The sequence below is a fragment of the Podarcis gaigeae genome (assembly GCF_964106915.1).
Source record: "Podarcis gaigeae genome assembly, chromosome: 16".
Classification (NCBI taxonomy): Eukaryota; Metazoa; Chordata; class Lepidosauria; order Squamata; family Lacertidae; genus Podarcis; species Podarcis gaigeae.
The window spans coordinates 39,184,075-39,208,417 of record NC_139693.1 but is presented as its reverse complement, the minus strand read 5'-3'; the positions used below and the strand labels follow the sequence as shown (position 1 = coordinate 39,208,417).

Below are 24,343 nucleotides of genomic sequence, written 5' to 3'. Positions count from 1 at the left end.
CAGCCTCTAGGGGTTTCATTATGCTGGTTTTGCAAAAGAGAGGCAGAGAGAATACATGTACCTGTAGCTTAAGGACATCCCAAAAAGGTCCACCAGATGCCTTGACTATCCCTCACCTGTCCTACATCAGGGTCGCGATATAATGCAAGCGCCTTCCCAGCCAGGGGCCCTCCAGATATTTGGACTCCCACCACTTCTAGCCAGCACAGGATTGTAAGGGCAGGGTGTGAGTATTTTAAAATAAATACATTTTGCAGATTGCAGCATTTGTATCTCCCCTTTCTGCAGAGGTCTGACATTTTCCCTAAATGCAGATAAACAAGTTCTGAAACAACAGTTTTTGAAACACAGAAGACTGCAGCTTGATCACACCACACACAGTCTCCAATCTATTCTGCTAGCATTTACCTTGCACAGAATTAAGATTGTGTGAATATTCAGTTACAGCTCTGCATTCCAGGCAACCCATACAGGAAGGAGGCACAAGAAGATAAAAGTTTCCAATAGCTTTATTTTCTCCACAAAATAGATCTCTCCCCTAAAATCCGCCCCCCCATTCACATTAATCAACTTTTCTTTTTGCTCCATGTAATCTAGACAGGGGGAAAGTGCAAGGACGTACAAATTTATTTCTTTTTGACCTATATCCATTCCTTCAGTTTGGAAATGAATTCTAAAGGACAAAAATTAAGGAAAGTGCAAAGGGAAAGGACTGGCAGTATGCCATCTAGTTCACAGGTCAGAGCGCCTTCCTTGCCCCATTGAATGCTGGGGATTCTATCGCCCGCTAAGAATAGGAACTGGGATCTGTGCAAGGAAGGCAGCAGAAGACCTATCTTGTTTAAATCCAGCAAAGATGGGGGGATGAAATGAAGAGGAACCAGGGCAGAAGGGGAGGAATCCTACCCAGAAGCCACTTGGGAGAAGACAGGCCACTTGCTTTTTCCATTGCCACAACTTTAGGAGGCCCTCAAAATTACCTCAGACTATCCAGGGCTTTGCAGGTCCCCAAAATATCTTCCCCCACCCCAGCAAAAAAAGAACTTTCACAGAAAGTGGTTATCATTATTTGCAGAATGTCACAATCTTTACATTCCCTTTATCAGGGCATCCACACTGGAAGCAAGACTGAACAGAATAATAATTTATGTGGGTTTCTGTTCCCCTTCACAGCCTGTGCATGTGTGAAATTCATTGGACATCAGCACTTTGGGTTGGTCATCGGATGCGACAGCCTTCCTGAGTTTCTCCCTGGGAGCCGTAGGATGAATTGGCTTCCTGTGAAAGAAGAGGGGGAAGTCAGTGCAAAAACAACAACAATACACAAGACAGATTCTCAGGCTCACATCCTGGCTAACATTGCCCCAAGGGAAATTTCCTAAGCAAATTAGCCTGTAAGGTTCATTGAATTGTAGAATCTTAGAATTGGAAGGGATCCCAAGGGTCATCTAATCCATAGCTGTCAACTTTCAGATTTGAAAATAAGGGATCAGCAGCCTCACCTGTCTCAGGGATAGTCTACGGGATATCTAACAATTCGGAGAAGCAGCAGGAAATGGCGCTGGAATAAGGGAATTTCCCGCCCAAAAAGGGAAGGTTGACAGCTATGGTCTAGTCCAACCCCTGCAATGCAGGAATGAGCCCTACAAGGTTCTACAGGAGCTGCACTTGCTAAGGCAAAGCAACACACTTTCAAAAAGCCCAACCAAACTTTTCTAATAAGCTGGCAAAAGGTTGCCAATAAGGCAATGAACCAAGCCCTCTTCCCCCTACTGTGCTCCAAAGTGATCAAGGTGCGCTATTGTCATTTTGGGCTTCCCAGAGGCATCTGGTTGGCTCCTCTGAAAACTACCTGCTGGACTTGATGGACCTTTGGCCTGATCCAAAAGGAGCTTCATATGTTCGTCTCTAAAAACAATTTGCTGTAATCTAGCAATACTATATGATACAATAATCTTTATTCTCATTGTCCCATACAGAACAACGAAATAGAAAAAATCTACATCAGACATTCAAAAACCAACAAGCCTGCTATCCCAACTATCCCAGCCTGGTTAGCCCTTAAAAATGTATCTTTACTATGCCTTATAAAATGCAAGCAGCTGAAATCAAGCCCTTTCTTAAATTAAGAACACCCACCACAAGTCTATCTACTTTATGGTAAATATTCATTCCCCATGAGAAGCTAGATAGCTCTAGCCTAATGTATTCAAATGACATTTATCTGTAGGAGCCACATTGATCAATAGGCTGCCGGGAGCATCTGGAAGGCAACAGGTTCCCCAGCTATAAAGGAAAAGAAAGTGACTAACATCCAATTAAGCCACAGGGTCATTTGGCCAGAGGCCAAGGTGGGAATTTGGTATTATAAATGGCGTTTTTAAATTCTCACAGTGTCTCACACAGGAAATCCTAGTTATATGGTGGCACCAAGAATTGTTAGCAATCCTTAATATAGTTTCCAAGTTTCTTTTAGGGAAAGAAAGAATGGATGTTCCACATCCATATTTATTCTTTTTGTTCTGGAAAGACACACACACACAGAGAGAGAGAGAGAGAGAGAGAGAGAGAGAGAGAGAGAGAGAGATGGAAGGAAGGAAGGAAGAAGAAACAGATAGAAAGAGAGAAAGCTATGGGAACAAATCCTAAACACAAAGCAAACTTACCAAGTCATAGTCTTCAACATATTTGTATTTCTTCTCTCTATAATAATATTTTTTCTTCATGAAATACAGGACAATGATATCACAGAGGACTGTCGCCTAGTTGAGATTCGAAGGCAAAGAAGAGATTTTATTTATTTTCAAATGTTGACGTTTCTTCTAGCACCTTATTAAAAGGAAACCAGTTGTGAGGGAGAATAAAGGGCTTACCACACCAAACAGGGCTAAGCCAGATCCAATGTTAATCATCGTAGGAATGATATCAAATTTTCCTGCCTAAAATACACACAGATATACACAAGTTATTCACAAGTCCTTTTTCTGATAGCTCTCCTATTCATTTATGGGAACTTTCCACTGACAGGTGGTGTTGGACTCCAATTCCCATCAGCCCCAGCCAGCATGGGCACTGGTCAGGAACAACGGGAGTTGTAGTCCAACATTATCTGGGAAGGGCACTAGGTTGGGGAAGGCCGGCTTTATGGCATTTGTTTGTAAGAAAAGGATGGCCGTTCCGTGACTGTCTGAATTGTTTCATGTCTCTGGTGGTGAAACCTCCAGCGCTAACTGGTGCAACAGAACATTCAACAACTCAGGAAGACAAAGACGTTGGACACACACAAAAATTCAGAGTTTCTATGAAAGAGAAAGAAACTGAGTGGAAGAGGCAGGCGGACATACTTAAACCAACAACTAGAAATGTGGTCACACGTCACAGAATGTATTTAAAAGTTTGGGTCCCAAAAAGTTGAGGACAGCAGAATTATTCTGACTGGTAGCAGGTCAAAGGTCTTGGGTACTCTTGCTGGAAATGCCAGGGCTCAAACATGGGGACGTCTGTTAAATGAGATTTGGGTTCTCTCTCCCCCCTCTTAAGGGAACAAAGCAGAGGGGTGCCACGCATGCCTGGTGCCATCTGAGGGTCGCCACACCTGCAGGCAGGCCAAACTCAGAGGCAGCTGGCCTCCTTATGCCCTTTGCAAAAGCAGGTAGCTACCTTGCCAAACACCATGATATCAACGCGGATTCCATAGGCCTTGATGAGCGTCCGGGAGTCTCTGCCACCAGCATTCTTGTAATATTTAGCAAATCTGTTTGGGAAAAGAAAAAGGAGAGGTGGGTCTTGTCCTCCGGGAAGCCCAGGACCTCCATACACACTGCCCAGGCTTGTGCCCCAGGGAGGTCACGGAAGTGCTGCTCTAACTGTTGTTTGACTTCACCCCTAGAGGCGCACTCCATTATCTCTCGAGACAGATGGATGCAAACAACTGCAAATCTTCAGGGATCTCATAACCCAATTAGAAAACCTGGTGTGTCTGCTCCAGAGCTGCTTCACACACACATTCATGTGGGTCACTGGTCCAGAGCAACTGGTCTCCACTGGTGCTCTGCATCAAGTGAAAATGCTCACAGGCATCACAGTAAAACCAGAACAATTAAAAATCAACAGCGTAAGCCAACTCTTCCAACAAATCACCACACCTAAACAAACACTCTCTTCACCTGCGCCAGACATCAGACCCTGCACCAAAAGAGTTTGACTTGAGTAGAGGCTATACCATGGTGGGTTCCCACACCTGGTTACCCCAAATCACCCTACCTGAAGTTGTATCCTGGAGAGACGGTGTGGTCAGAATCCTTGTTGTCGATACGACGGAAGGTGTACTTTGGCAAACAATGAGAGGCAGCTTTGTCCAAATTACAGTTCCAGCTGATCTGCAGCCCCATCACTCCACCCTGTAGAAACCGAAACGATGCATTCAATTTAAATTCAAACAGCCCTCATATGGGACATTGTTCATTCCCCCCCCCCCATGGTCACGGATGCAATTGTCTTTTACAGCAGACCCATGCACAAACTTTTCTACAGAGTGTATCCAACATAACCCAAGTCAATTTTGGTACAAAAAAAGAGAGTGAGGGACAGGTTTCTAGGTGTCATTGATGCCAAAACACATTGCACCATAAAATGCAGTTATTTATTGAAATTATTTACATCCCACTTTTCAGGATACAAATCCTTCCCATGTGGTTTATGAACAATATAATCTCAATGCACATTCTCAAAATATAATAAAGCTGCTGTCATTTGACTCCGTCCACCAGTTTGCCTGAGTGTTCTGCATGCAGCTATAAGGCTTGAGTCTAGCAGCAAAGTTATACGTTTTTAAAACACACTGACGAAATCTAAATGGAAGGGGTACTTGCAGACTGACATAATTGTAAAGGTTTTTCTGCAGCTTGTTTCAAATGTTCAAAGCACATTAACGTGTTGTCACAATGATTATTCCAATAGCTCTGTAAGTTTGGTCAGTACTATTATCCCAATATTACAGATTGGAAGACTGAGGCCTTAAAGAACAGCACAGCTTGCATAAATCCACCTTGGCAAGTGCAGAGCAGTTCTGAACTGGACACTTTTAAGTTTACACTTTGCACGGCTGAACCAAGTTGAGGAGTTAGCAAAAAGAGCCTTTTGGAAATGCAACTGGCAAATGTGACTGGAAGCAAAGCTCATTGTTTGAAAGAGGCCTTGATCTTGAGAAGATAGCAAGCCCAAACAAGGAAAGTTAAATATTTGCTCGATTAATCGCATTCCTTATAATGTGCATCTGCCAAAGAGCACCATTTGTACAAACTGTTACCCAGCTGCCCTTGTTCAAATATGCTGGATACTCAAGAGGAGGGGGAAGAGGTTGGAAACAAACATTAAACAGGAAACGAAGGCTCTCGCGGTGCAGCTGCCACCTTGTGGGGCTTGCTCAGAAGTGGACTCACGGGGCAGCTGCCCCACAGGCTTCCCGCTCTCATTGCTGATCAAGGCCCCCCCATCACGCAGGCCGACCCCACACTGCCACAAGGAGGGGTGAGGCCCAAACCCCACCCTGAGGCACAGAACACACGGGGGCTTCTGACAGAGAAGCTGCCACAGAGAGGCCCCCTGCCTGGCCAGGCAGTCTGCACACAGGAGCAGCTCTCGCGGGAGGCAGCCTTAAGGATCACCACCACACGGCAGGAGGTCTCAAGGACTGCCCTTTCCAGACACCAGCCGGCACTTGTATACTGAGAGCATCCTTTCGGGCCCTTCTCTCCAGGTGCCCCCACTACCTGAAGAGATGCTGGGTCGAGGGTCTTCTTGGCAGCCCACAAGTGAGGCATAAAGCAACTGTTCTCCTGCACTGGAGGCTCCCAGATTCTGGTGTCGCAGCTAATGGCCTTTGCACAGCAGACTGCACTCCATGGTCAGTTTTGCTTATCATCCAGGCTATTATCATAGTGTAAGGACATGAGAAAGCACTGGAAGAGCCTGTGGAATGGAGCTGATAGCAAGCGGGGCCTGGGCAGGGGAGGGGTCTGTGGCCTGGCCAGAGCCCCAGGGGCCAGTGGAAGGAGCGCCTATGTCTCACAGCCCAAGTTAACAATACATGCTATGTGCATATAGAAAATTTATCCTATCTCTAAAGGAAGATAAATCTAAGTATTTTTTTAAAAAAATCTAATTCGCAACTCTTGCACTCGGCTCCAGATTGGATTATCACTCTTCCCTTCCTGTCGTATTTTCCCACCACAGATTCTAACCAACCTCAACAGCCATCTCTTGGAAATTCTGACCAGCAGATTCAACCACATCACGGAGGCGGAAAATGGGGCAAAAGGGGTCCGTTTTGGAATTGTATTTGCAGTTCTTGAGGTATGATTTACTTATGTTGGGGAGGATGTTTCGCCTAGGTGGGGAAGAAGGGAGAGATTCCAGAGTTAAGGTCATCTGGGGAACTCACTGGGTGATATATCTATTAAATTTATATCATGCCCTTCTGCCCAAAGGGTGCAACTTCCTGTATACTGAATTAGAAACACCTGCCTTGCCCGCTCCACATAAAGATGTTGTTGTCTAGGAAAGGGGGGGGATGGTTATCTCTGGCAAGCTTTTGAAATGAGAGCATGAGCATAAGCCATCTCTATTCATTCTGCAAACTTAATCCTGGCTGAAAGCCGCTGCTGTTCCACAATGCGAGGAGGGCAGTGGCCCATGCCAAAAGTCCAAGGTTCAATCCCTGGCATCTGCAGGCAGGGCTAGAGAAAGATTCCCCACCTGAAACCATGGGGAGCCATAGCTAGTCAGTGTAGGCCACACTGAGACAGATGGACCAGTGAGCCTGGCTTGGTATAAGGCCTCTTACTGCAGTCCTAAGAACAGTAGATGCAGCACCAGCAAACAATGGCAGTAGGAAAGCAGCTCCTGGGAGGAAGGGTCTCCCACTGACAGGGTCTTGCCCAAGGGAACCCAGAAACCTAGAGCCAGTGCCACCCACAGACATCTCCCGTCCCACCCTGCCACCTCCATGCTTGGCAAAGCACTGCTGAATTATTCAGTGCCGTGATTTTATATTGTGACACAAATAATACAAGGACTGATTCTTTTCCCTGCTAGCACAAGAACGCAACAACTTGTGATTAATGCTCCAGTGAGAGCAGCCCAAAGACGTTAGTGATGGGGAAGGATGTATACGCACTTAGTGAAGTTGAACTTGGGGTACCAGATGTTGTTCTTTACCAGGAGGGTGAAGTTTGCAGCATTATGTAGGAAAGCTGGTCTGGAGGGGATTGAGAAAGGACCAGGGGATGGGATGGGGCAGGGAGGAGAAAGAGAATGTCTCAGTGGAAACGTGCGATTTCACTTTATGCCTGACAATCGGCATAAAGCAACAATTGGCTAGCAACAAGGCAACAATCCAACAATCTCACTTCAAAAAGGTGGTCTGGCCCCCCCATAGGTCAGTGCACACTTTGCACACATAACACCCCAAATTCACTCAGGCAGGGGTGATATCCAAAGAGGGTGACCTTAGATAAAGCCTTCCATTTATAGCGCTGCAAGCCTGCCCGCCCCAATGTCCCCTGAATGGCCCATTCAAACAGGCCTTTCTGCCCATGCCAGTGTGGCCAGAGGGGGGAATGCTGAGCATTCCACCCACGGCTATGGGGGAAGGAAACAATGGCCTTTGGGACCAGGCCACAGCAGCGCCAACCAATAAACGCTGCTTCCCTGAAGGCCTTGGAAAGCAAAGGCCGTCAACACCATTGAGCTCCAAAAGACGTCTGAGCGTAGCTACCTGGTGGAAGTATCTCAGCACCTAGCCATGTTTGGGTTTTTTTAAAGCAACTTGCTTGTTATTTTCCCTCCCGCAAGACACTCACTTGGGAACATGTTCATCATCCTCCACTGGACACCAGGCAAAGACCTCACAGGTTTTTTGGGTGGAGTTTTTGTATTGAACACACTTCCCAGTCTGGACACCTGAAGGGATACCAAGAGCGTCCTCATTAAACTCTTATGCTAACAAGAACTATGCTGCCTCAGGACTCTCCTTCCTTGGAGGTTTTTATGCAGAGGTTAGATGGCCATCTGTCAGGGATGCTTTAGCCGAGATTCCTGCATTGTAGGGGGTTGGACTAGATGACCCTTGGGTCCCTTCCAACTCGATGATTCTGTGATTCTGGCTTTATCTGCTGCCACATGCGTAAGTCAGGCTTCTGACTTAACATCTTCCCATGAAAGGTAGGCCAGAACCACCCTCTTCTTGCAGAGGGCGGTGATGGTGTTTTAGGCTGAGAGAAAATGGCTTGCCATCAAGGATGTGTGGGGAATTAGGGGGCGGCAGCACCCAACGGAGTAATCAGCATTCCTCCCCTCCAAAACCCATAACAAGTATCTACAGATGAAGTCAATCACACCGTTGCACAATATCCTTGAAATCTGCAACATACAGTTCCCGCTTAGAAATGCTGCCCTATCTATATATTTTCAGATCTCAAGGTCAAGATTTTATCAAAAAAAAGTGAGCGAAATGATTAGCAGGCACAAAGAAGACCACACCAGCTCCTACCATTGCTGTGTGTCCCAACGTATCCTTCCGTGCAGTTTTCGCCAGAACGGCACCGTGTGGTTTTATCTGGAAACTGGAGAGGAAGAAGATGGTGCAGATAAACAGAAAGGCAGCGCTTGCCATGCCCTCTCCCTCCACCCCGTGGCCTCCAAAACGAGCGCTTATGCAAGGGTTTGCATGGGGGCACATCAAAACAAAAAAGCTGCTTCTGAACTAGTTAATCCACTATGCTTGGATTCATTGAAATAAATCAAATAAGTGGGAGCTAACAAGAACAGCTCTTCACTCAAAGAAAGGAAGGAAGGAAACAACGAGAGAAAGAGAGAGTCAGAATTCTACACAGAGGCAAATTGGGCAATCTACATAAATTGGGATATGTGCTAAAAACACTTTGATCCAACCAAGTTGGCAAACACCACAATTTAAAAGAATAGTATGCAGAGAAAAAGGACCGGAGGAGTTATGCAGGTCATCTTCCTTTCTGATTGGGGGTGTCATACAGTAGTACCTCGGGTTACAAGCACATCAGGTTACAGACTCTGCTAACCCAGAAGTAGTACTTCAGGTTAAGAACTTTACCTCAGGGTGTGGGAGAGGTACAAAAATCTAATAGAACAAAAAACACCTTGGTGGCTATCACCAATTGAAGCGTCGTTACTCAAACCGCTTGGCAAAAAGGGGAAGTGGCCTACATATAGAGATCTACTGAGGGATCAAGAAGGGAAATGGAAATTAAAAGAATTTGAGGAAATCAAAGACCATTTTCAGAGTTGGCTACACTATAGACAACTTTATGAGATGTATAAGGAAGATAATAAGAAAGGGTTTAGTGATACAACTTCCAGATTTCAAAAGGAAGTTATAGAAGAAGAAGGGAAGCTGCTGAAGAAAGCATATAGTATTCTGCTAGAATGGGAAGCAAAATATGAGGAGGTCAAATCAGTCATGATTAAATGGGCACAAGATATAGGACATAACATACAATTTGAGGACTGGGAAAAATTGTGGAAAGTAAATCTGAAATTTACAGATTGTTCTCTTTTGAAAGAAAATTATATGAAAATGATGTACAGATGGTGCATCACACTAGTACAAATAGCAAAAATGTACAAAACCGGGTCAAATATATGTTGGAAATGTAAAGAAAAAGAAGGTACTTTTTAGCATATTTGGTGGAAGTGTAGAGAAGTTAATTTTGGGAGGGAAATGACATATAACGAAAAAAAAGTTTAAAATGAAATTTGCAACAAAAACCAGAAGCATTTTTGTTAGGCATTTTGTTAGGACAAGACCTGCCAAGAGAAATAAAAAACCTATTTATGTATGCTACAACAGCGGCAAGAGTCTTGTTAGCACAAGAATGGAAGAACGAGGAAATCCTAATGAAAGAACAGTGGCAAGAAAATTTGATGAGCTATGCAGAGCTGGCCAAGTTGACATATAAACTGGGTGACAAGGACAATCATGACTTCAAGGGAGAATGGGAACTTATTACAAACTACTTAAAAAGACAACAAAATGACTTGGACTCCTTGGCAGGTTTTGAATAAACATCCACAAATTTATTAGTTGAATATATGATAGACAAAGGCAAGGATATGTACAATTTTATAATATGCAGAGAACAATATGGGGGGGGGGGAAACAGAGAGGGGAGCTGAGGGAGGTCCTGGGGGGGCAGAGGGAGGGATTGGGGGAAATAATGTAATTGAATATTTGGACTGATAAATTGTTATGTTGAAATTGTTTTATATATATATATATATATATATATATATATATATATATATATGAACTTTTTACCTCAGGATGAGAACAGAAATCGTGTGGCAGCGGGAGGCCCCATTAGCCAAAGTGGTGCTTCAGGTTAAGAACAGTTTCAGGTTAAGAACGGACCTCCAGAACGAATTAAGTATGTAACCCGAGGTACCACTGTACAATTAAAAACCACCTTCACAAGGGACGCAGGTGGCGCTGTGGGTTAAACCACAGAGCCTAGGACTTGCCGATCAGAAGGTCGGCGGTTTGAATCCCCGTGACTGGGTGAGCTCCCGTCACTCTGTCCCTGCTCCTGCCAACCTAGCAGTTCGAAAGCACACTAAAAAGTTCAAGTAGATAAATAGGTATCGCTCCGGTGGGAAGGTAAACGGCATTTCCGTGCGCTGCTCTGGTTCGCCAGAAGCGGCTTAGTCATGCTGGCCACATGACCCGGAAGCTGTACGCCGGCTCCCTCGGCCAATAAAGCGAGATGAGCACCGCAACCCCAGAGTCGGTCACGACTGGACCTAATGGTCAGGGGTCCCTTTACCCTTTACCTTTACTGCTGGATCCCTGGGCATTAAACCCCTAAGGCCCAGGTCAAAAAACCAACTCTTTCTCTGGTTTCTAAAGGCTACAAATTTACATAATTTATTTCCTAAGGATTTCAACCCTCTTTCCCTCCCCCTCTGCTTCTCTTCCCTGGTTCTGCCTTGGAACCAGCATAGCCAACTGAGGACCCGGCAGTGTTTGCTCATGGTAGCTGCTCCTACTTTTTCAACAGGCTGGCTCCACCCCGAAACACCAGCAGCTATTAAAATCCTAATTCCCCAAAGATGGCGTCCCTACTTTGGCCCTGGGGTGTAAACTGAATGGCCAGCTCCTCAACTCAGCTCCCGAAATTGCACAGCATTTTCTTTATGGTTTCAGACAAAAGACGAATGAATTCTGAGCATTGAAAGCTTGATGTTAGTGGGAGCGTACCTCTGCGCAGAGTCCTTGAGTTTGATTCTGAGTGATGATCATGTTTGTCATGATGAATATGGAGTTCTCGCCCTAAACATGTGTACAAAGAAAAAAGAATGAGTTCAGCTTCACACAGCGATCTGGATTGGTGGTGTTTCCCAAGGAGAAGCCAAATAGGATCAAGGCCTAGCTCATTTTAGCAGAAGGGGAAACTTTGATTGAAATGTCCTTCTGTGGGGTACAGGAAAAGGTGGTTACTGCCCACTTCCCACAAACCAATGGCTCAGAAACTGAAATGTGATCATGGGCATCTTAGCAGCTCAGAATGAAAGAGCAGTAGATCATTGACCATCAGCACAGTTTCCATTAGAAGTTGAAAGGCGAATTTTGAGTGGAAGCAAGAAAACATTTTACCCAGGAGTTGAGGTCAGGAAGAACAACTTGCTACTAGGTGAAATAACTGGACATCCCATAGAGTGCCAGAGCTTATTGCACCAACAGCATGAGATCATCATCAAGATTCGGAGCTGGTCAGACTGAGCTGGGGTGACAATCTGGAGACAGAAGGTGAGGCAGTGGAACCCACAAGCCAAACTTTTGTTTACTGATCCCTTGTTCAAGTGCAAGTTTGTACTTACATCCCTCCCAATGGGACAATCCTGCCCATTGGCTGACAATACAGTTATCAAATATACATCATCAAAACATATACAAGGCAACAGTGTTAGCAAGAAGGTTGAGAGCATTCCAAAAGCCTGGATAAACAAAGAGGTTTACACTTTGTGTCTCAATTAGGTCAATGTGGAGATAACCAATTATGCTTTGGAATTCCCTAAATTAACTGAGAATGCCTTGTCTTGTGCCTTCATCTGCACACCTTAATACAGTACAGTGGAACCTTGGGTTGTGTACCATCCTCCTTACAAACGCTTCGGATAATGAGCTCCGCTAACCCGGAAGTAGATGCTCCTGGTAGCAAACTTTGCCCCAGGATGCAAGCGGAAGTCACGCCATTAGTGAAAGTGCACCTCAGGTTAAGAACTGTTTCGGGTTAAGAACGGACCTCTGGAACGAATTAAGTTCGCAACCAGAGGTACAACTGTACAGCAGAACCTCTACTTATGACCGCCTCTACTTGGGCCCGATTCAAGTCGCGACCACAGCAAACCCGGAAGTAAATACCGGGTTTGTTGCGATTCGTGCACACAGAGAAGCAGCTGCCGCTGTCTGCACATGCACACAACGGCGCTTCGCCCAGCGACCTGTTTTGCCTAAAGGATGGGCCGCCGGAACGGATTACGGTGGTGAGTAGAGGTTCCACTGTACATGGATAGGGAAGTACTGAAGAAGGTACTTAGGTCCCAAGTCATTGCAGGTTTGGTATTGGAAAAGTACTGTAACACATTGCCAACAAAAGAAGAATGGCTCTTAAAACTAAGTGAGTATCTGGAACTGGCTAAACCCACAGAAATAATACAAAATCATTCAAAATGAGAGAATTAGGAGAGAATGGGCTGTTTTTATAAATTATATGAAAAAAGGTGGTTTCCAGGATTTTGCTTGGCTTAGCGTAGATAAAAATTCCACAGGAAATTAGATCGTTTCTCCACAGTATTACTAATGGAATACAGACAACCAGAAATACGAGTTACTAAGAACCGCATAGGGGTAAGGGAAGTCAAGATATAAATCAGGGAATCAAGCATGAAGTCAGAAAAGGAGATATTGTAAAAATAGAAGAGAAGGAGGCTACTAACAGGAATAAGGACGGCTTGTATTCCTTACAAAGATGTGTATATGGAACTGTTGTTCTTTCTTTTTAAAAGTTTTTTCTGTATGTATACGTCAGAATAATTGCAGGTTATGTTAAAATTTGTAAAACTGTGTTCTCTTTTTTTCTTTTTCTTTTGTATATGTAATATGTATATGTTAATAAAATTCAATTTTTAAAAAGTGTTATCGTAACACTTTAAATGTATGTATGGTGTGAATGTGGCCTAAGAGGGGTTTAATGTTTGTTGTTGTTGTTGTTACAGTAGATTTTTATTTCTATACCAAACTCATATTGATCCAAGTATAAATGCTTTCATACATGCTTAAAACAGCAATCAAATACGATTGTTTAGGGAGATGATTCAGTCACAGTGCGAACAACAAGGAGGAAGTGTGGCTCCCCAGGAAGCCGCAAGCTGCAGAGATCAGAGGCCGGGGCATAAAACAGGAAAAGTTGAGGTTTAGCCAAGAGGAAAGACTCAGCAGAGCTGACCTTATCATTCTTTCACAACGGCCGTAAAAGAGAATCAACAGAGCAAGCTTACACCCGTTCTGCCTTGAAGCCGCAGCATGCAAAGACCTATTGAACCGAGTTCTATGACAGAGAAGAAATTATTCCACACAACAGTGTGCCAGGAAGGGCCTGGCAGCTATTTGCAAAGTGTCCTCTTGGATTAGATGAGGTTCTCTCAGGTCCTGCCTTGAGCTTCCCTGAGACATCTGACTGACCACTGTGGGAACAGAATGCTGGACTAGATCTGGGCCTCAGGTCCATGGACACCAATAGCGCCCTCAAACTACAACTCCCATTGGTCCTCACTGTTGGCACTGATGGCCCCAAACATCTATAGCAGGAGTCGGCAATCTAAGGCCAATGGGGCACAAGCAGCCCATTGGGTTGTTTAACCGGCCCAACTGACCCCCCACCTCCTTCCTGGGGACCCCCACTGCCCACTTGGTCAGCTCCTGTGCGTGCTGGGACCGCCTCCCACGAAGCTGACTGGCTTCCCATTGGCTGAAGGAAGCTCCTGCAGCCAATGGGAAGCTGCGCACGCCTCCTCCGTGCCGGAAATAGCGTTTGCACATGCATGCATGCATGCGTGCACACACACTCCAGCCCACTGCGCTATCTGCGGAACCGTGAACCGGCCCAAGCCACAAAACTTTGCCGACCCCTGATCTGGAGGCTATCAAGACTGGGAATGTTTGGTACATGCTGTATCCCACAGGCTGAAGCCATGTTTTCTGAGATATGCCCTCCAAACAAGGCCTGAGGCCATCACCATAGAGCAGGGATGTTCAACAGGTCGATCACGATCGACTAGTCAATCCTTGGGAGGTTCTGGTCATTCGCTGTTGACAGTGGGCTCCTTTTCCTTTGCAGTGGCATAAGAGCCCCTCCCTCTATCCTTCGCATGATCGCTGGAACGGAAAACGGAGTTTCCGCTTTGAGGCAGAAGTGACTTTCCCCCTTTCCCCAGCTTGACATTTCCCTCTCCATAACGGGACTTTTCTCCCTTAAAAAAGCTCAACAACTTTGACCTGAACCCCCCCAGTAGATCGTTGCCAGTTTTTATTCTGTGAGTAGGTCACAGTCTCTGGGGAGTTGGATGTCCCTGCCAAAGAGGATACCCTCCATCAAATTTTGGCTAAGGGGCCCAAAAAGATAACGAGGTCAGTGACATCAAAAGTCTCTGAAAGGTCCAGAATCAACAAGGTTGCATTCTTCCTGCTTCTCTAAAACATATGTTTTTTCATTGTCCTATATTGAAAGACTTTTGGCAGAAGGTAACTGAAACCATCAACAAAACTGTACGGAACAACCTTACATTTACAGAGCAAAATATCTTCTTGAATTATATACCCAGCACCTGGAACCTTACAAAAGGACAATATGAGTGGACTCTCCATGCAGTGACCACAGCAAAAAGACTGGTACTGATGAACTGGAAAAATAAAAATGTGGCTCCCTTCTATGACTGGATTGAAGACTTATACAAATTCGCAACTTATGAACAACTTGCATATAAATGCAGACTTGCCATGGACAAATTCAATGATATTTGGAACCCATTCTCAGTGGCGTAGCGTGGGTTGTCAGCACCCGGGGCAAGACAAGTAATTTGCGCCCCCTAACCCGTGGATTTGCGCCCCCTAACTCTAACCCCCAGATGTTGCGCCCGGTGTGGCCGGCCCCCCCTGCACCCCCCACGCTACGCCACTGCCCATTCTTACAAATACAGTGGTACCTTGTTTTGAGTCCAGGATCTGTTCCGGAGCCCCGGACACTCGATGAAAAGGACACTCGACAAAGCGCAAATGGACGCTGGACGGGGCGGACTTATACAGAGGTACCACTGTACTGTAATAGGTTAAGATCTGGGGAAGTACAATAACAACTTTGTAAAAGTTTGAGGTTTTTTCCCTTCCTCCCTTTGTTTTCCCTTTTACACGGGTTCTGTTTCTCTTTCTTTTTTTCTTTGCGTCTCACCATGTTTGGTGCACATATGGTTATGTACTTTTTGAACTTTCAATAAAGATGTTACCAAAAGAAAAGAGAAGAAAAAAGGTTGCATTCTGGTATAAGTTACCTACCCAGGAGTTCCGTACCAAACACAGGAATGAAACCAGGATGGAATGGATCTGAACAACTGGCTGGTTGGCCACCCCAAAATGAGGCACCTCTTATTTACCCTCATAAAGACGGCCGCTGTATGTCTTAGGCTCTGTTTAACTTTAGTCCTGTGATCTAATGGTCTCCTTTGAAGAGCTAGCAGGTAAAAACTTCCCCCGTTTGCTCCAAGGCAGGGAGACTCCTGACCACAAACAGGAAGTATGTGTCATTCCCAGCAAAGCCCTCATGAGATTCAGCTCCTGTGTACATACCTGAGGTGGAATCACGTAATCGGCTACATCCCAAACTCGGAGCCCCAGCTCTGAAGTATTGGTCACAGTGACGCCCTTCACTTTTGTGGTCACCGAACTCACCACCGAATCTGTTTCTTGGTAGCCCTTTTCCCACACGAAGACCCAGCTGCAAGAGGGGAGAGGGGCAAAATATCCATCTCAGAATTTAGGTTTATGTAGGGTTGCCATTTTTCAAGAAGTAAAAATCTGGACACATTTTTGGGAAATATTTTTTAGCTTATCCCCTTAGTCTTGCACAGTTAGGGAAACCTGCAGGTGTTACTGGTCTCCTCCACTTCCCATCATTTATGCATTTTCCATTTTGCTATTTACATATCATACTTTGCCATCAAATATTCTTTCCATATAGACTTCCCAGCCTAGCCTCCCCTGGCATTTGTAACTGCTGAATATCCAAATATTAACCCACCCTACTTTTCCCCTTCTAGTCCTTCTTTGTATTTACTGTTGTTCAGAGAATTACCCCTACTTGTAGCTTTGCTTTACTATCAACTTTTTAAAAAATAATATTTTTTACTTTTCCAACAATTTAAACACTACAAAACAAAATAAACAATACAATACAATACACAAACACTACCTAACATAACATAAAACACTACATAACACTAATACATTAAACTAACAAAACAAAATAAAAACAGTTTAAAAAACATCAATCAATTTCAATATCTTATCTTTCATTCACTTATTCCAACGACCTCCTCACACCTCCCTTTTTGTATTCCACTTCTGTTAATTGTTTCAGCAATTACTTTCCATCTTCCTCTGTTTTCTATCCTATAATTATCTCAACATATTCTAACCTTATTTTTCCTTTAATACTCTAATAATCTAATTATACTTAATTCCTTATAACATTTCTACTAAAGCCATATATCTTCATTCCCACATTTTTCTAACATTCATTAATTTTACAATATTTCTGTAAATAGTCTTTAAATTTTTTCCAGTCTTCTTCCACCGACTCTTCTCCCTGGTCTCGGATTCTGCCAGTCATTTCCGCCAGTTCCATATAGTCCATCAACTTCATCTGCCATTCTTCCCGGGTGGGTAAATCCTGTGTCTTCCAATGCTTCGCAATAAGTATTCTTGCTGTTGTTGTTGCGTACATAAAAAAAGTTCTATCCTTCTTTGGCACCAATTGGCCGACCATGCCCAGGAGAAAGGCCTCTGCTTTCTTCAAGAAGGTATACTGTATTTAAATACCTTTTTCATTTCATTATAAATCATCTCCCAGAATGTCTTAATCCTTGGGCATGTCCACCAAAGGTGAAAGAATGTACCTTCAGTCTCATTACATTTCCAACATTAATTATCAGGAAAATGGTAAATTTTTGCAAGCTTGACTGGTGTCATGACATGATACTATCAACTTTTTTTTAAGTACTCCCCCAAACTTTCCCACCCATCCGTTATTTGTTTTCCATCCCTATTCCTTATTTTGGCTGCCATGCTCGCGAGTTCGGTGTATTTTGTCCATTTATACAGCCATTGTTCTTTTGCTAGTATTATTTTTCTTGCCAATTTTTAGCATGCACTATTCTGTGTTTTTTTTTATAACATTTTATTAATTTTCCAAAAAATAATAACAACAATGCATAAAAAAGAAAAAGAAAACATCATAGACAAATTGTTAACCATATTTTTTGCATGACTTCCCTCCACTCCCCCTCTTGGTTCCATTGTTTAGTACTCGTTCACGCATGTCCTTAAAGCCTTATATTCTTTATAATCCAATTTTAAACCTTCTTCATCTTATTACAAGTGACTTTTAATAGCATGCACTATTCTGGCCGCTGCTGTAGCATAAATAAATACTGTAAATTGCATACTGCTGAGGGGAGTTTACACTTAACTAACTGAGGTTCTGCCCCCGCTGCCAACATAAAGCCTGCCCCCCAATAAATCCTGGCTATGCCCATGCATACATGTAAAGTATATTCTTCCCCCAGCCTGGAAAGAATGGTGGGAACTATAGTTCATGATGGGTGCTGGGAACTGCAGTTCGGTGACGGGTAAACTAAAGCACCCAGGAATCTCAGGAGGAGGGCAAAGTGCTTTAAACCTATGGTGCGTATGCAGCCAACATCTGGAGAAGCCCAACTTCGCTGCAACAAAGTAAATCCTACTGGACTCCAGAGAGGCTTACTTCCGAGTAGACACCTACGGAACTCAAGAGGACTACCCTCCTCTGGCAACAAGTGAGTTGCCCTGCTACACTTCCCCGGTTCTGGGGAGGAGGATCACGTTGGTGGGGAAGCGAGGTCCGGGGGTCTCCTCCCTCCCTCCCTCGCTGGTCAGCAGCCGGGGGCCACTGGCCCTCGGCCCCCGCCTTACCCGATGACGTAGGCCAGGATGGCCAGCTGGACCAGCCGGTTCATGAGCCCCACTTTGCGGCTCTTGATCAGCACGATCCGCGGCGTGTCGTACTCGAAGAGGAAGCTGTACAAGCCCGCGCACGGCTTGCCCGGGCCGGCCATGGAGCCAGAAGGGCGGCGGGCGGCGGCGAAGAAGAAGAAGAAGCGCGATCCCGAGGGCGAATCCCGCCTCCCGGGGGCGAGTTCGAAAGAGGCGTCTCCCTTCCTCCTCCTCCTCCTCCTCCTCCAGCGCCTGCGGTCGGATTGGTGGCGAGGAAGCGGCGGCGGCGGCGGCGGCGGCGCTGCTCCTCCTGCCGCGGGCCAAGTGCACGGGACTCCGGGAGAGGAAAGGAAACGGGAAAGGAGAGGGAGGAGTCGCGGCTGCTTCGTCGGCGGGAGAAGTCCGAAGGCTGCACCAACTTGCGACCCGGGATGGGAAAGGCGTGAGTGGGGAAAGGGGAGGACGCCCAGGCTGGGTCTCATTCACACAAGGGCTTCCCCAGGGCCGGACTGAGGTTGGATGAGGCCCTAAACTAATAGCGGTAATGGGGCCCTTTATATGTCCAGCTGTCCTTTGTCAACAACGAATGGTCGCTGTTTTTGTGTGTTGAATATATGCTATAATTTATGGACCTAATAGGTATCTAAACCCATCTGCACATGCAGAATGGAGGCGCCCTATATACAGAAATGAGCAAACCAGGGATATTTTAGGGAGCAGGTTAGCAGGTGGGGACCATTGCTTACTTACATGTAAGATAGCTGTCAACCTTCCCTTTTTTTGCGGAAAATTCCCTTATTTCCCGCTGCTTTCCCGGAATGTTAGATGTCCCGTAGGCTGTCCCCGGGACAGGTGAGGCTGCTGATCCCTTATTTTCAAATCTGAAATTTGACACCTATCATCATAGGAGCCTACACAACACACAAACACTGTTGCTGTATGTAGGTTTTATTTTATTTGTTTTTTTATCTTATATTCTGGAAATGTACACCCAGATTTTTTAAAAATTTTCTGGGGGTCTCCCAAGAGAGTGGAGCCCTAGGCTACAGCTTGTTTAGCTTATACGTAAATCCAGCACTGGGCTTCCCTCCTCCAAAGAACTCTGGGAACTGTAGTTTGTTAAGGGTGCTGGGAGTTGTTAGGAGACCCCTGTTCCCCTCCCAGAATTACAATTTGAGTGGTTCAACAATCAGTCTGTCTTCCCAAAGTTCTTTGGGAACTGTAGCTCTGAGAGAGGACCAGGGCCGTCCCCAACAACTCTGCACCCTTCGTGACCTACACTTCCCATGAGTCTTTGGGAGAAGCCATGACTATTAAAGTGGTATAACAGAACTTCAAATGTACAGTGTGGACACAGTTGATGCAAAAACAGCGCACTAATGGCGGATCATTCCACTTGGTTGTTTTTTTTCTGAGATCCTTCCCCAACATTAGCATACTACTGCCATCTGGAGGGCTGTTCTTCAGGAGTCTTGGATGAGGGACCATCAAAAGCTTATTATATTTTAAAAAGTTTTTATTTGTTTTTAAAACTCTAAAAAGAAATACAATTGTCCTGGCAAGTGTACAATTATGTATGGCAGAGTATATTAAACATACATCACATTGCTGGATCCTTCCATGAGTGCTTGGTTTTCTCCCATGGTCTTTCCATCTCGTGTCCCAGTGAATAGTTGCCATTCATCATCTACACATTCTCATGGGATACTCTCAAAGAGCTCTAAAGGGTTGTTTAGAAAGAACTTACCTGGAACTGAGTGAAACACAGAGGCTTGTGGGAATCCACAGTTATGTCACTGGGGCCTTCCCCTAGAAATCTGGTGGAGAATTGTGTATAGCTGGAAAACCCCCAGCAGAAATCCTTTTAATAGGACTGGCCAAAATGTCGCAAAAGAGCGGCACAACATTTGTGACATTTTTGTTTGTCCTAATAAAGATATTGCAGAACCGTTAATTATTTTAGGTCTGTCCCCACCTTCTGGACCTTTGCTTTCTCTCTGCCCCACTTTATATATGTGGATCTGAAGCTTCTGTTCCTGAGTCTCCAGTGGAGCCTCATTCCCATGAAACCACCTCAGGGAACAGGTTGGAACCCTTGAAGCCTCTCGCCGCTTGGAGGTGGGGACGGGGGGCAAAACAGTGTTTTTAAATGTGAAGCATAGCAACAAATACCAGTTAACAATACCAGGAAGCTAAATTATAATGCAGTTGCATGGCATGGCATATAATACCACATGCATGAGAAATGGTTACACGCAACACTAACTCCAGACTGCCCTGATTCTCACGAGTGCTGTGCACCTGATTCTGAAACTTAAGAACTAAAGTCCTGTCTGATGGCCAAGAAGCGTTCCAGATCTCTTGAAGACCTGCAGCTTGTATGTTATTTATTCTGAAATAGCCAAAGTCACCAAGTTATCATACCATAGGGAGACATGCAAAATTTGTATATTTTCCTATTGTTAGGCTACCAAGATCCAGATCAAACTTCTTTTCAGAATGAATAGCAAGGAAAGCTGTGGAGAGGCCTTCTGTTTGATGTTTATTGATAAACCTCAGACCAGAATGTTAGGGACATTCCCACCATAAAAAACTGTGTTTGATGTTGTGTTGATGTTCCATCCATTGTAAGCTGTCCCGAGTGTGTTGTGATAGTTGTGGGGGGGAGGGAGATACACATCTGATAAACACTTGTGTGTGTGTAAACAGACAGACAGACATGTTGTGTCACAAACTGCTTTGGAAAAACTCTGCTCAGTATCAGGTTACAACAATTAAAAACACAGTGTTAAAAACAGTTTGAAACAACTTTTTAATTTTTTAAAAATTACAATATAAAATTCAGTGATTGGAAGATAATACAAACATGTAAAAATGGTAAATTAAAACACAGTAGCAACATTGATCCCACCAGTTCCTAAGCAAAAAACATGGTAAATCAGTGCAGAAATGTTAGTGCAGGCCTATGAGGCAAAAGGGCTTCCTGCTGAGGACACAGGAATGCTTTGCAAACTGGGCAAAGGCCAAGTTCCTGGTTTTTGTTACATTTCAGTGACTAGAAGGACTAACATACATATGTAGAGGCAAGCGGATAAGTAAAATGTTATTGGAGACTATTTTTTTGTCCATGTCATCAAGCCTGTGTCTGCAGCTCGAGAAAATGGCAGGGGCAGGTCCACAGCAGGAGTGGGGAACTTGTGGGCCACCCGCAGGGCCAAATACGGCCACTGGAAGCCCAGCAAGGTTTGGAAGGCTGCAGCTTCTCTACCACTCCTGCTGTGAGGGAAAAGCCTTGCTTTGCACACCCTCAGCCATAGAAAACACTTTGGCAAAATATACTTGAGTCAGTTGCATATGCATTACAGTATATGATAGTCCCTGGAAATACCATGGGACAAAGTCCTCTGGACACCCAGTTTCAATTACCGGTATATACAGAAGTTTGTTCGTTTGTTAGGTCCCTCTGCTCTAACCCCCAGAAACGCAGTAATAACGAGGCTGGTATCTGATACTCCTGAAGTCTCCTCTCCCCATTCCTGAGAAATTACAGTGGTACCTCCTGTTACGTACTTAATCCATTCCGGAGGTCCATTTGTAACAGGAAACCGCTAATGGCGCCTCCTGCTGCGTGACTTCCACTGGCATCCCAGGGCAAAGTTTGCAACCAGGAGCGTCTACTTCCAGGTTAGCGGAGCTTGGAAGCCAAAGCGTTCGTAAGGAGGATGGTACGTAACGCGAGGTTCCACTGTACTGGAAAGAAACAAACAGCTTCAAAACCAGACACAAAGAAACAGAGGGCTTCCCAGTGGAAATCAGCAAAGCTTTCATCTCTCATACATGAGCCTTTGCTGTGGTTTGAGAAAGAGAGAGTTAATCTGGTCTTTCCTTTGGGTAATAATGGTAAATGGGCCCCTGGCCATTAGGTCCAGTCGTGGCCGACTGTGGGGTTACGGCGCTCATCTCGCTTTATTGGCTGAGGGAGCCGGCATACAGCTTCCGGGTCATGTGGCCAGCATGACTTTTCTGGCAAACCAGAGCAGCGCATGGAAACGCCGTTTACCTTCCCGCCGGAGCAGTACCTATTTTTCTACTTGCACTTTGATGTGCTTTTGAACTGCTAGGTTGGCAGGAGCAGGGACCGAGCAACAGGAGCTCACCCAGTCACGGGGATTCGAACTGCCAACCTTCTGATCGGCAAGTCCTACACTCTGTGGTTTAACCCACGGTGTACTGACTGCTTAAGCCTGCCAGGAAGATCTGGATCTCCTATTCCAGGCGTGCATTGAAAATTCTGAGGACCAAAGAAGGTTGTGTTTTAATGGCACAAGCAGCAACAAGGTCTGATTTAAAATTAAACACCAATTCAACTCCCCTCGTTGGCTTTTGTCAGGCAGGGCCTTTTGGGACAGATTTGGAATTTTGAGAAAGTGCCCTGGGCACCAGGCAGAAAGTGGCTGTTGTGGGAGCATGGCATAAGACAAAATGGCTGCCGTTTCCAACACACCAGGAAGAGACACAAGACCACAAAATGTTGTGAGTGTTATCTCTTCCATGAATGGACAAAAAGAGGCACCTGCAACCAGTCACTGCAGCAGTTCCTCAGAGAGAGAAGCTCTTTGCAATTCTCTATTCAGAACATAACAGGGAGAGCAGGTCCCCAGTCTTGGCATTCAATGAAATGTAGGCATCTTGAAGCAATGAGGTTCAGTGTAGGGGTTCATCCATACTTCTGCTTGTCCTGCTGCTTTCCCCCAGGCAAAACCACTGCTTACCGCTGAGCAAACGTCACCTGGTTTTTCTGCAGTGTGATGCTTGCTCCGTCTGATTCAGTGGCAAACAATGGCTTTTCCCAGTGGTGGGGTAGGAGAGCTGGGGGGGGGGGGAATCGCATCTGGCAACCAATGTGCCTCTTTGGTTCCAGATAGTACAAGAGAACATGAGTCTAAAAAGCTCTCCTGGGAAGCTTAGTTTGGTCAGAATCAAGTATATATTTAGTTAACGCTAAATACTGTGACAAAAGTTGTGTGCCTGCCCGCCTCTCTGCTGAGCAGTGGCAAGAGCCCATGGGGTTCCAGGCACTCGCCCAGGGTCTGTGGTCCTTTGGAGGATTGAGACACGGCATAGACCAGGGGTCGGCAAACTAAGGGCCACGGGCCATATCAGGCCCAACTGCCTTCAGGATCCAGCCTGTGGACTGTCCATGGATTGGTGTAGGGATTCTGTTCGTTTGGGCTGTGCCATCCCCCCCCCTGCACCATTCCATTCCCCCCCCTCCCCCCCCACACACACACACCGCCGCCGCCTCCCTCCTCCCACCCTGCCTAGAGGAGGAAGGGGGCTGGGCTGTGCGCCATTTTAAGCAGCCCCTCTCCAGAGCTAGCCCTTTCACGCCGCTCATCTTCCCTCCGCCACCGCTGCCCTGGTCTCCTGTGGGCCAGAGAGTAGAGCAAATGAGCTCATTCTGCCTACCCATGAGAAGCAGTGGCAGTAGCAATGGTGGCGGCAGCCCCAGGGAAGGCTGGCTGGGAGAGATCCCAGGACAAGGAGAAGTGTGGATGAGCTCAAGGATAGCCCAACCAGCACAAACAGGTCCTGAACAGCCTCGTGTGCATTTCTTAGGAGATATTTCATGAGACCTTTTGAGGACACCATAGGAGGTACTTAGCGGTGGGCACACTGGCATCCGTGGGCACCGTGCTGGCAATCCCTAAGAGCAACACACAGGAAGGGGAAGTTTAACTCTCCCCAACCAACACAAAATGCTCAGGATAACTGCAGCATACAGGGTGGGAATCTTTGTCTGGGTGGGAAGACTAAACCTCCTTTTCCTCTGCAATGTGGTCCTGCGCCTGGTATTTTGCTTTCAAAACCCCAGCTGTGGCTGCTTATTGTGTCATTACAGTCTCCTTCCCCTATTCTGGTGACCCCAGGAAGTTCCAATCCTCCCTAACCAGAAGAGGTTTGTGGTCCGAAACATTTGGAGGGCGCCAGGTTGGGGGAGGCTGT

General features: G+C 45.6%; 1 protein-coding gene across 1 annotated transcript; it reads right to left on the bottom strand.

Annotated features, from left to right (window-relative positions):
• Window positions 1-493: 493 nt before the first annotated feature.
• On the bottom strand, window positions 494-18,673 carry P2RX4 (purinergic receptor P2X 4). Its single transcript, XM_083717471.1, has 12 exons — window positions 18,317-18,673; window positions 15,935-16,082; window positions 11,294-11,365; window positions 8,552-8,624; window positions 7,863-7,962; window positions 7,178-7,258; window positions 6,247-6,388; window positions 4,264-4,400; window positions 3,661-3,754; window positions 2,874-2,939; window positions 2,667-2,762; window positions 494-1,278 (listed from the first exon to the last, which is right to left on the bottom strand). Exons 1-12 carry the CDS (start codon window positions 18,457-18,459, stop codon window positions 1,219-1,221), a joined length of 1,212 nt encoding a protein of 403 aa, XP_083573597.1. The 5' UTR covers window positions 18,460-18,673; the 3' UTR covers window positions 494-1,218.
• Between the last annotated feature and the right edge of the window lie 5,670 nt (window positions 18,674-24,343).